Below are 12,757 nucleotides of genomic sequence, written 5' to 3'. Positions count from 1 at the left end.
ACTAGCACAAAGCAAGTTTATCTTCAATTATGAACCCTTTTTTTTAGGTATCAATTATGAACTTTTCAATAACTCCCAACTGTCATGTTTATTAGCCATTTGGGTTTAAAGTATTTAACTCTCAACATAAAGTATTTAACTCTTTATGTTTTTAAATACTCTTTTGCCCCCTAGCTCGGTTGCAAGACTTTATTTATTTTTTTTCCCATACGGTTTCATTTTTATTACCGGAGGTACCTGTGGTTTTCATAAAGACCAAGATGGTACCTCCATTAAAATTATGTCCGAAAATTAACAGAACATAACGTCAGCACCAATAAGATGTCGCCATGTGTCATATAATTAATTTTTTTCTAACAAAAAAAAAAAAAAACGAAAAAAAATTTGGGGGTGGCTCTTGGCTATTTGGGGGGTGGCTGGCCACCCCCTTTGGCCCTAGGGGTGGCCAGGAAACCCCCATCTGGCCGATTTGGGGGTGGCGCCACCCATCTGGCCCGTTTGGGAGAACTGCCTTCTTGATATCAATCTCAAAGATGGAGTGATGGTAAATGAAAACGGATCTAGTGAGGGCCAAAATGGAACCAAATCCCGCTTAAAATCTGCTCACAAGAAACTAATTGCATCAAATCTTCAGACGAACCTTTCAAGTTTGAAAATGGGGCACTCTCATTCTGATGGTCGTGGTTCTTCACCCAGTAACTCATCAGGGAAGGAAAAGGCATCCAATACGCTGCTTGCCAAACCCAAACCCAAGGATGATCTAGTTGATGAAGCTAGCTCGAGGCCTGGAATTGGTTTGAGATCCCACAGCAATCCAAAAGAGACATCCATATATACAACCAGATAAACAGGCAAAGAAGCGATTGGCTCTACCTAACAGCGGTGACTTCCCGGGCGTGGGGTGGCTCGCTACCCCTAAACCGGCCAGATGACGGCCACCTCCATTTTTTTTTTTAAATATAATTTTTTTGAAAAATTAAAAAAAAAAAAAAAATTATATGACACATAGCGACATCTGATTGGTGCTGACGTGACGTTCTGTTAAATGTTGAATGAAATTTTAACGGAAATACCATCTTGATCTTTATGAAAACCATAGGTACCTCCGGTAATAAAAATGAAACCCCTAAGGAGAAAAAAAATTAAGTTTTGAAACCCTAAGGGGCAAAAGAGTTTTTAACCCTAATTTAAATGAGATTCTATGCTTTTGATCAAATGATTTATTTGATCATAGTAACATAGTTCAAACCATTTGCTTCATTTATTAGGTTTTATTCTTACCTAATCTCTTTGAATTCTGCCTCATTCAGTATCGAAATAATTCTAAAACCTTGGACTCTTTCCCAACGAAAGCCATTTTTTTCCCTAGGCTATGCCTTCGAAATGTTAGAAGCAAAGAAGGGTAAAAGAGTCAAGATAGCCAGGAATGAAGATATCTTAAATCTCCTTTTTTGTTCTCTCTTTCTCCCTTGTTCATTCCAATATTCCTCATCCTCATCATGTAATCTTAGAGAAGGCCGGGGGCTTGGCCATCAACCTCCCCCTCCTCATAAGTGATCAATTTTACTTTCATATCGTTTAAAACTACTAATTAATTAAAATATATTAATGCCCACCTCTATAAGCAAATCAAGAAAATGATCAATATATATGTAATTAGCCATTGAAGGACGGGAGATCCACTTTTACTTGACAATCATTTTCTCCTACTTAAGACACATAAGTTGTCCCCTTTGTTCGAATGTCACAGGTTCAACCTCATCATCCCCCAAAACTAAATGCAGTTTTTGAAAGAGTCCCACAATGTTCAAAATGTGCTAAATTAAGTAACCCATCAAAACTGCCAAAGTGTGTCAAAAAGGCCACATATTTTTTTATATTCCTATAATGCTCTTATTCTTTTAAAAACTAAAATTAAAAAATTAATAAAATGAAAAAATATAAAGAAGCCCCCAAAACTAATAGTCATTTGTGATAAAGGCCTACAATGTTTAAAAGGTACTAAATTAGCCCATCAAACTACCAAAGTTTGTTAAAAATGCCACATTTTTTTTTAATATTCATATAATACCCCTATATATTCTTTTAAAACCTAAAATAGAAAATTAATAAAATAAAAAATAAACTAAACAATTTTTTTTTTTTTTTTAAAAAAAAAAAAACCAATGGATGAATAAATACAATTTTTTTTTGGAATAAATAAAAAAATTAGTTACCATAGTTCGCCTAAATTACATATTGCTCATGCAGTATAAAAAAATGATAAATTAAAAATCAAACCTTGTGGTTGACCTAAATTATAAATTGATTCTTGTCGTATACAAGGGAAATTAGACGTTCCTAAGAAATGACAAAAAATAATTTAGTCCCTGGAGTCAAATTTCATTAAAAAATTTGACTAATTCGGTTAAATGTCACATCAACGCCAGTAAAAATGGCCACTTGTGTCATTCTTAATAAAATAAATAAATATAAATTAAACTAAAAAAACTAAAATGATTTTTTTTAAGAAAAATTTAATTTTTTTGTTTTTTATTTTATTGATGAAAAAATATAAAAAAAAAAGCCACCAAAACTAACAGCCATTTTTTAAAGAGCTCCAAAATGTTCAAAATATGCTAAAGTAGCCCATAAAATAACCAAAGTGTATCAAAAATGCCACATTTTTTTTTTTTTATTCCTATAACACCTTTATTATTTTAGAAACTAAAATATAAATTTAACAAAATAAAAAACTAAAGAATTAATTTTTTTTTTTAAAAAAAAAAAAGAAAAAGAAAAAGAAGGGAAAGGGGTAGTTGCTGGTCAAGCTGCCCTCCGCCACCTTTGGGGGGAGCTTGCAGGCCAACCATACCCAATTGGCAGAAACCAATTTCCTTTTTTTTAAAAAAAAAAAAAAAAAAAAATCATTTTTAGTTTTTTCGTCAACAAAGGACAATGATATTAACCGCTTTGGGTCTCAGCCTACATGATTTTGTTATTAGGTTTACCTCATAAGGCCTCATATTATTTAGAGATAGCATGTTTTATATAAGCACATTATTTTTTTCATACTCAAGCAATGTGGGACGCTATACTTTTTCTTTAGGTTCCACAATTTTTTTTTAATCATGTTGATGGTGCCACACTATCCAAAATCTTCGTCAAGCGTTGTTGTCACAACAAAGCCCTCATCTTGAAATGTCACAAACCGAAATTATTTTGACTATCAAACGTTTCTACGTTAAATTTTGCAGAAGTCATCTCGTTAAAAAAAAAAAAAAAAAAAAAAAAAAAAACTCACAATTAAATAAAATAAGCCAATTATATACAAAACACTAAAATTTTTCTAGCTTAGCTTAACAAGTCTCCGCTCATAGATAAATATGACCAAAAGAAATTTCCCTATGAAAAATAAATTATAAAACTCAAAATCCAAAATTTCAGTTGCATCCAAATTCTCACAGTCCTACAAATATTTAAAGAGAGTTCTTCACAAAAGGGAGCATTTCTCTAACTCTCTCATGCTATAAAACTGAAAAGTCAACTGAAATGAACGAAGAGTTTTGCAGTTGTGAAAAATGGGGCAGCCGAAAAAGAAAATAATCTCTCTTCTCTTTCATGTATCAATAATGGTGGGAGACGGCCATAGTTTTATATAAATACATAGGTCGGGCTACAAAGTAATTATTCCCTTCTTCAAATGAAACCTCAATAGACCACATGAATTATTGGAGATAAATAAGGACCTTAATTTGTCCAATATTTTGACTTCGATCGCAAGTTTTAACTGGCATTTATTGCGGGTGGGGAGGGAATAACTTTGGTTTTTGTTTGTTTTTTTTTTTTTTTTTTTCAAATATAGAGAGTGAAAAAAAAAATATTAATAATAATAAGATAAAAATATAAAAAGGGTGAGCAACCCAAACAACAGCCCCTAAATAACCACAAGTCGGCAGATAATTAAGCATCACTTATTTTAAATAGATAGGATCTCAATATGTTCAGTTTTTATGAGAAGCGAGTTAGGTAGATTATTAAACTTTGGGAAGTATTTTATTGAACCCATATTGTTGCATGATAAAACACCATATTTTTATGAGTTGAGGCACATATTTTTATATGTGAAACTCAACTATTTTACAGTCACATATTTATGCTCAACAAAAACGACTGCCACAACTTTGAGGTGTAATTAATTTTCCAAGTCACAAGTGACTGCAAAATAACTAAAAGCTTAAAAACAAATACAATTATGGAGTTCAAGGAAGGGTTAGAGCCAATGAATCCTTATGCATGGCCACTTTCTCAACAATTTGTAACGTGTAACAGCCAACAACCAATAGAATTAATCAGGTGAAACAAAATATTAAGCACTGCAGTAACACGTGGTGAATCAGCAGGAAATTAGTTAGACAGGTGGCAGATTATTGTTATCTTAGACTCGTAAAATAATTTTTGAAAATTTTTTTTTCTTCATATTTTCAAGTGTTTGGTGCGACTGAAAATAATATTTAATAAAAAAACCTCTTTAATTTTTGAAAAATAATTTTCATTTTTAAAAGTCGTAAACCATTTTTTCAGTTAGAGCATCTTATTCTCAAATTGACACACCCAACCGAGACATCGTTGGGACCCCGCCCGGATTTCACTAAGACCCTGCTGGGACACGGTCAAGAACCTGCTGGAACCCAATCAAGAGATAGTATGGACCTTGCTAGGACCTGGTCTGGACTCGTCGGGCCACCGTCCGGACTTCGTCGGGACCTAGTTGGGACTCTGCCAGGACTCGATCAGAACTCGTTAGGCTACCGTCCGGCTTCTGCTGGGACCTTGTAATTAAGGCCACTACCGGGACTTGGTCTCGACCACTAGGAGTCGATCGAGAAACGACTAGGACTCGGTTGGGAATCACAAGGACCCGGTCGGGCTACCATTGGTACTTCGCTAGGGCCCAACTGAATCACTGTTGGGACTTCGTCAGGAGTCGGTTGAGATTCACTGGACCTAGTGAGGTCGTTGCCGGGACCCGGTCGGAACATTATCGTAAATTGTGATTTTCTGTATGCGTCAAACATTGGAAAATGTGTTTTGGAATATCAATTTTCAAAAAAATATTTTTCGTTGAAAACATTTCCCTATGAATAACATTTTGCGTCGAAACAAACTGAGGCTTAGTTAGCTACCTATTAGCTGGTTAAGTTAGTTAGTTAATTGTAACATTGAATCATTTATGCAATAAACTCTTCGTTCTCCATTTTCAATCTTGACAGAAAATCCCAATTAATTGACAATTAAAATGACTGAAGGGTAAGGTTCAAGGATCAAGGAGTAGCTGTATTTAACTTTATTATCTTTTAATAGTTTTAATTAAGGACCGGCCCCTAGTTAGACCGGCGCCTAATATATATGCTCTAACTTTAAATGGTTAGAGCATGCTGAAGCCACAAGCTACAATTTAAATATGAGTACTGTTGTCTCTAAGAGGTAGCTCGATCGGTTGGGAACACGCATAAATGAAGCGGAGGTCACTAGTTCGAATCCCTCTCCCCCCTCTTGTGCGGACATATCAAAATATATATATATACGTAATGTTAAGTACTATCTTTTTATTCTCGTAAAGTTGATGTGGCTTTTAAAATCACTATTAAATTTTAAATGAATCATACTTGAATTTTGATCCAATGGTGATTTTGAAAGCCACATTAACTTTAGGATGATAAAAGAAGATAAAAAAATGGTCCATAACATTACTCTTTAAATATTGTGTGCAAGTGTTTACGATTTAAATACTAAATTACTTATCTGAGTGGGAGTGCAAGAGTATTGAAGGCCAGAGAGTCCAAGCATTATGGACTTGAATGAAGGATTGGAGCCAGTGAGTCCAAGCGGACAATACTTGAACAGCTCTATGTTATCTATATCTATTGTTGCTGTCTTGGAAACTGAAGTTCCAATCACCGACATCGACATATCATTGCTTAATGATTCACTCCTTCCCCTCAATTCACGCTTCTCATCCGTCATGGTGCCCTTTCTCTCTCTTTATATCTTTGATACTTTGATATTTACAGGGTGGCAAGGGGTGGTTCTGCCACCCCCCAAGTGCATGGGTGGGGGTGGATCAGCCACCACTAAATATAATAGGGGTGGCCGGCCACCCTCGAAAACAGCTTATAAATACCCTCCACACCCCTCAGCCCTTCACACAACCATTTCTGTATCTTACCCAAGCCGAAGAAGACATAAGCCATTTCTATATTTCTAGGTCATTGTCCCAATCTCTTACTTGACTCGTCTTGATTTCCAAATCCTTCTCCGGCAAGCGGAGGAAGAATTGTCTCACAATCCCTTGCGAAGAAGAAGTTTTTCAGTCTCTAACACCCATGCTCAAATGAAGATTAATTAGGCACGCCTAGATTTTTCTCTCGGGGGTGGCCGATCCACCCCCTGTGGGTGGCTAGACCATCCCCAGTTAACTAGGGGTGGTCCGGCCACCATCCAGGGGTGGTTTGGCACCCCTGTTTTGCTTTTTATTTATTTATTATTTTTTATAAATTTTAGTATGTTTGTTTTTATCTTAGTAAGGGTAATTTTGTCATTTTGTTAAAATTGTGGGTACATTGTCATTGTTTCGTGATCTTGATTTCTTTTTCTTTTTTAAGCACAGTATATTGATTGTTGATTCGATGGTTTTATAGCTTTACCTCGATCTTATCACGTGCCACTAATACTGAGAACTCTGAAACAGGTTACAAACCAAAAAGGTGAAAAACAATGGAAAAGGGTTGAAGTGAAGCTTGAAGACCATGTTAATGTCCCCATTTTCCCTGCCGGATTGTCACCCACATCATATGATGCATATCTTGACGACTACTTGTCAAAGGTAGCAATGGATCACTTTCCCCAAAGCAAACCACTATGGGAAGTTCACGTATTCAAGTATCCAACAAGCAATGCAGCTGGTAATATCATATTCAAGCTTCATCATTCGCTTGGTGATGGCTACTCCCTCATGGGTGCACTTCTTTCTTGTCTACGAAGTGCTGATAATCCTTCTGCTCCCTTAACGTTGCCGTCACGCCCACACACAGAACTAGAAAGTGATAATAAAAGTGCTCTTGCAAAAGTGTTTCAAATCTTTCCCTTGATCTCTAACTCTCTATCGGATTTTGGATGGAGCATTTTGAAGAGCACTTTGGTTAAGGACGATCGGACACCAATTAGGTCGGGGGATGAAGGAGTAGTGTTTCGGCCAATCACAATATCAACCATGACATTCTCTCTTGATCGTATCAAACACATAAAGGCCAAGCTTGGATTGGTAAGATCAACATGTCTAAGCACAAACTAGCTAATGATCATTTGATTTTCATGAAATTCATATTCACTACTAGCACAAAGCAAGTTTATCTTCAATTATGAACTTTTTTTTTTTAGGTATCAATTATGAACTTTTTAATAACTCCCAACTGTCATGTTTATTAGCCATTTGGGTTTAAAGTATTTAAGTATGTAACTCTTTATGTTTTTAAATATTCTTTTGCCCCCTAGGTTGCAAGACTTTATTTTTTTTTTTTTCCCCATAGGGTTTCATTTTTATCACCGGAGCTACCTGTGATTTTTATAAAGACCAAGATGGTACCTCCGTTAAAAGTCTGTTCGAAACTTAACGTAACGTAACGTCAGCACCAATAAGATGTCGCCATGCGTCATATAATTAAATTTTTTCTAAAAAAAGAAAAAAAGAAAAAAAATTTGGGGGTGGCTCTTGGCCATTTGGGGGGTGGCTGGCCACCCCCTTTGGCCATAGGGGTGGCCAGGAAACCCCCATCTGGCCGATTTGGGGGTGGCGCAACCCCATCTGGCCTGTTTGGGAGAACCGCCTTCTTGATATCAATCTCAGAGATAAGAGTGATGGTAAATGAAAATGGATCTAGTGAGGGCCAGAATGGAACCAAATCCCACTAAAAATCTGCTCACAAGAAACCAATTGCATCAAATCTTCAGATGAACCTTTCAAGTTTGAAAATGGGGCACTCTCATTCTGATGGCTGTGGTTCTTCACCCAGTAACTCAGCAGGGATGGAAAAGGCATCCAATACGCTGCTTGCCGAACGCAAACCCAAGGATGATCTAGTTGATGAAGCTAGCTCAAGGCTTGGAATTGGTTTGAGATCCCACAGCAATCCAAAAGAGAGATCCATATATACAACCAGATAAACAGGCAAAGAAGCGATTGTCTCTACCTAACAGCGGTGACTTCCCGGGCGCGGGGTGGCTCGCTACCCCTAAACCGGCAAGATGACGGCCACCCCCATATTTTTTTTAAATATAATTTTTTTGAAAAATTACAAAAAAATTAATTATATGACACATGGCGACATCTGATTGGTGCTGAGGTGATGTTCTGTTAAATTTTGAATGGAATTTTAACGGAAGTACCATTTTGATCTTTATGAAAATCACAGGTACCTTCTGTAATAAAAAAGAAACCCCTTAGGAGAAAAAAATTAAGTTTTGAAACCCTAAGGGGTAAAAGAGTTTTTAACCCTAATTTAAATGAGATTCTATTCTTTTTATCACATGATTTATTTGATCATAATAACATAGTTCAAGCCATTTGCTTCATTTATTAGGTTTTATTCTTACCTAATCTCTTTGAATTCTGCCTCATTCAGTATCGAAATAATTCTAAAACCTTGGACTCTTTCCCAACGAAAGCCATTTTTTTCCCTAGCCTATGCCTTCTAAATGTTAGACGCAAAGAAGGGTAAAAGAGTCAAGATTGCCAGGAATGAGGATATCTTAAATCTCCATTTTAGTTCTCTCTTTCTCCCTAGTTCATACCAATATTCCTCATCCTCATCATGTAATCTTAGAGAAGGGGGCTTGCCCATCAACCTCCCCCTCCTCATGAGTGACCAATTTTACTTTCATATCTTTTAAAACTACTAATTAATTAAAATATATTAATGCCCACCTCTATAAGCAAATCAGAAAATGATCAATATATATGTAATTAGCCATTGAAGGACGGGAGATCCACTTTTACTTGACAATCATTTTCTCCTACTTAAGACCCAAAAGTTGTCCCTTTTGTTCGAATGTCACAGCTTCAACCTCATCATCATATCATTAGAATCTTCATGGTTAAATCCTTATGATTCTCAAATTTTGAGGAAGGCAGTGAGATTTCTTCTTCCTATCCAAGGAGTTCCATGGTTAAAGTATTGATTAAGTGATTAAATTTATCTCTTCCTATTAGCTTAAGCTTTTTGAGATAATTGTTAATTTATCATAATATCAAAGGAAATGTTATGAATTCAATTATATGGATAACATTATCTTCTCTTTTATTTTTTATTTTATTATTTTATTATTTTATTATTATTCTTAGTTAATTATAGTTAGTTTCTTATAGCTCATCGATCAGTTCTGAACTGTATTTTCCCGAGTGTGCAGACGTCAAATGATGTAATAACTGGAATAATCTTCTTGGGCACCCGTTTATGCATGCAAGAGATTAGCCATGAATCAAGTAAAGCACATTCCACAGCCTTAGTGTTGCTCAACACAAGGATGATAAGGGCATACAAGTCAGTGAAGGAGATGGTTGAACCTGACTCAGAGGCTCCATGGGGAAACCGATTTGCCTTCTTACATGTTCCAATTCCAAAGTTTAAGGATCCTAAATCTTTAGACCCAATTGAGTTTGTGTGGGAAGCACACAAGATAATCAAGAGGAAAAGAAGCTCATTAGATGTTTATCTTACCAGCAGGCTTTTGGAGATTATGAAGAAACTTAGAGGCCCTGAGGTACATATTCTATAATCAATCATTTGATATTTTTCAAAACAATTATGTAACTTCATTTTAATATTAGTTATACTTATATATATGGAAACATATTTTTGTTATTTTTGAAAGATTGCCATATCAGAAATTTCTCTTAATATGGGCATGCAAATAATACAGGCTGTTGCTAGATACATCTATGGGACACTAAGTAACTCCAGTATGACGGTCTCAAACGTGATTGGGCCAACTGAAAAGGCGATTGTGTCTAAATATCCCGTTAAAGGCCTATATTCTATGACAGTTGGTGGGCCTCAGGTAATATTAAAATTGTATTACTATCCAATTTTCCTTTTATGTTTTTGATATTGAGCTTTTGATAGACATAAAAATTAACATTTAATTTGTGGCCATCATATCTCTTAATTAGACAAGGTTGAATCAGTACTTGTGGCATATTTTTAGGTAGACGTCACATATTTGCATTATAAAATAAAGAGCATGTGATTTTGTTGGTTCTTCTCTAGATAAGTGCCCCTATAAGTTAATAAGGACTGCTTTGATGTTAATTTGTTGTCCATTCAACTCTTTTTCTTACATAATTCAAATTTACAACTATAAAACAGCATACAAAATTAAATATCAACTATAAAAGAACGACGATGTTCTCTTTATGTTCTTCTTGTCCAAGATGGATATTATTTTCTTAAAAAGTAAAAAGAAACTGACCCTTATTTTTTTCAGATGATTTTTAGAAAATAATATCTACGTCGGACGAGGGGAACATTAGGATTTAGGAGAACACCTAGTATTCTCCTAAAATACTTTTACTTCTTAACTTCGATTTTTGAAGGGCTAACATCGTTGGTGTTACACTTGCTCAGATATTTTATTATTGATTACAATGATAATTTCGGAACAAATAAACCATGGTTTCTGTTCAAATTTCTAATTATAGTTTATGGGCTGTTGTAATAATAATAATTATTATTACTATTGTGGGTTTGCAGAATCTTACTATAACAATCACAAGTTATATGGGAAATTTGAGGGTCTGTGCCGGAATAGAAAAGGGATTCCTTGATCCCCAAAAGTTCAAGTCATGCATAGAAAATGCCTTTAAGATGATGCTCAAAGCCGTAGATGAACTTCCCTGACGGAAAACTTTAATTTGAAGGTTTTTATATGCATCAAGTATACTGAATTGTTATTTGGTAAGCATAATGAATATTTCCAATCCTGTTATGATTATGAATGGACTAGTTATAACTAGTTGAAAGAATGTTTTTATATTTTTGGCTTTTTTTTTTTTTTTTTTTCTTCTAACTTTTGGTTGAGTAATAAGATTTGAATTACTTATATGTGGTTCTATACTACATATCGTGTGTGGCACTAGTTTCTATGATGATCAACCTCGGCCTTTGGCTAATTAAAAAGAGAATGGTTTACAATTTTTTTTTTGGTCGGTTTCAAAATAGAGATTTTTACCACAATCAAAGATTAAGAATTAATTTTAGATCTCAATTTATTAATAATAATTAAATAAAAAATACGGTATATCTCGAATTCTGTCAAAAGGACTAAATAACAATTATGTCATTTATCCTTATTATGATTTTACCAATACCAAAAATGTTAGAGGCTACATTTGTTAATTACTTATGAAGACTGAACCAACTATTGATTGACTCATATGTAGTAATTCAATCTCTTTTAGGGCACGTATGAAATGTATAGTGATAATCAAGGACTCACTTGTCATTAAAGTGACTACTAGAAATATTAACTGTAAGGATAATTTATGAACCGTCAATTTTATTTTTTATTTTTTCCCACAACACTAGCAACAAAAGAAGAACTTGACTTATCATCTTCTCCTTTATTTTTCAACTTCCAGCACTCAACTTTATAATGCCCATTTTTTTGTAATAGTAACACTTAACTTTCATTTTAGACTACGACTGTAGTTGGCCTCGTATTTTTCTTTGCCATTGCTTGAGTTTCTGTCAATGGATCGACTCATTTTTGGAAATACCTTTAACAAATAAACTTTGAGCTTGATCAACATTAGATTTCTCATTCAATCTTATCCTTAACTACAAAGAATTCGAAGCAAACTTAACGTCAGCTAAGGAGATGATATATCTACTGTACAACATTGAGTTAATGAAATTATCGAAGAAATATAATTTTGAACAAAATACAACTAAGTCTTGATCATTATCATTAATTTTATGGAAAAGTAAACATAACTCCTTCAAACTACCACCTCATTGTCAATGTCCCTCTCAAAACCAACAAAAAGACCAAAATGATCTTACAAATTTTTCAATAAGACAAAAATATCTATATAAATTTGAAAAACTAAAAGGAAAAATATAAAAAATATCCCCCAAAACTAAATGCTGTTTTTGAAAGAGTCCCACAATGTTCGAAATGTGCTAAATTAAATAGCCCATCAAACTACCAAAGTCTGTCAAAAAGGCCACATATTTTTTTATATTCCTATAATGCCCTTATTCTTTTAAAAACTAAAATTAAAAAATTAATAAAACTGAAAAATATAAAGAAGCGCCAAAACTAACAGTCGTTTGCGATAAAGCCCCACAATGTTCAAAAGTTACTAAACTAGCCCATCAAACTACCAAAGTTTGTAAAAAATGCCACATTTTTTTAATATTCATATAATACCCCTATTCTTTTAAAAACTAAAATATAAAATTAATAAAATAAAAAATAAACTAAACTATTTTTTAAACAAAGAAAAATAAAAATAAAAAACAAGGGATGAATAAATACAATTTTTTTTGGAATAAATAAAAAATTAGTTACCATAGTTGGCCTAAATTACATATCGCTCATGCAGTATAAAAAAATGATAAATGAAAAATCAAACCTTGTAGTTGACTTGAATTATAAATCGATTCTTGTCATATAAAAGGGAAATTAGAGGTTCCTAAGAAATGCCAAAAAATAATTT

General features: G+C 34.1%; 1 protein-coding gene across 1 annotated transcript; it reads left to right on the top strand.

The window, feature by feature from the left end:
• The first annotated feature begins 5,811 nt into the window (after positions 1 to 5,811).
• Positions 5,812 to 11,069, top strand: LOC132182726 (wax ester synthase/diacylglycerol acyltransferase 4-like). The gene is made up of 5 exons (XM_088516903.1): positions 5,812 to 6,007; positions 6,731 to 7,303; positions 9,445 to 9,798; positions 9,958 to 10,095; positions 10,788 to 11,069. The coding sequence occupies exons 1-5, from the start codon at positions 5,831 to 5,833 to the stop codon at positions 10,932 to 10,934; spliced, it is 1,389 nt and encodes a 462-aa protein (XP_088373029.1). The 5' UTR covers positions 5,812 to 5,830; the 3' UTR covers positions 10,935 to 11,069.
• The last annotated feature ends 1,688 nt before the right edge of the window (positions 11,070 to 12,757 follow it).

The sequence above is a fragment of the Corylus avellana genome, chromosome 5, assembly GCF_965113065.1.
Source record: "Corylus avellana chromosome 5, dhCorAvel1.hap1.2, whole genome shotgun sequence".
Lineage (NCBI taxonomy): Eukaryota > Viridiplantae > Streptophyta > Magnoliopsida > Fagales > Betulaceae > Corylus > Corylus avellana.
This window is presented reverse-complemented; position numbering and strand designations above follow the sequence as displayed.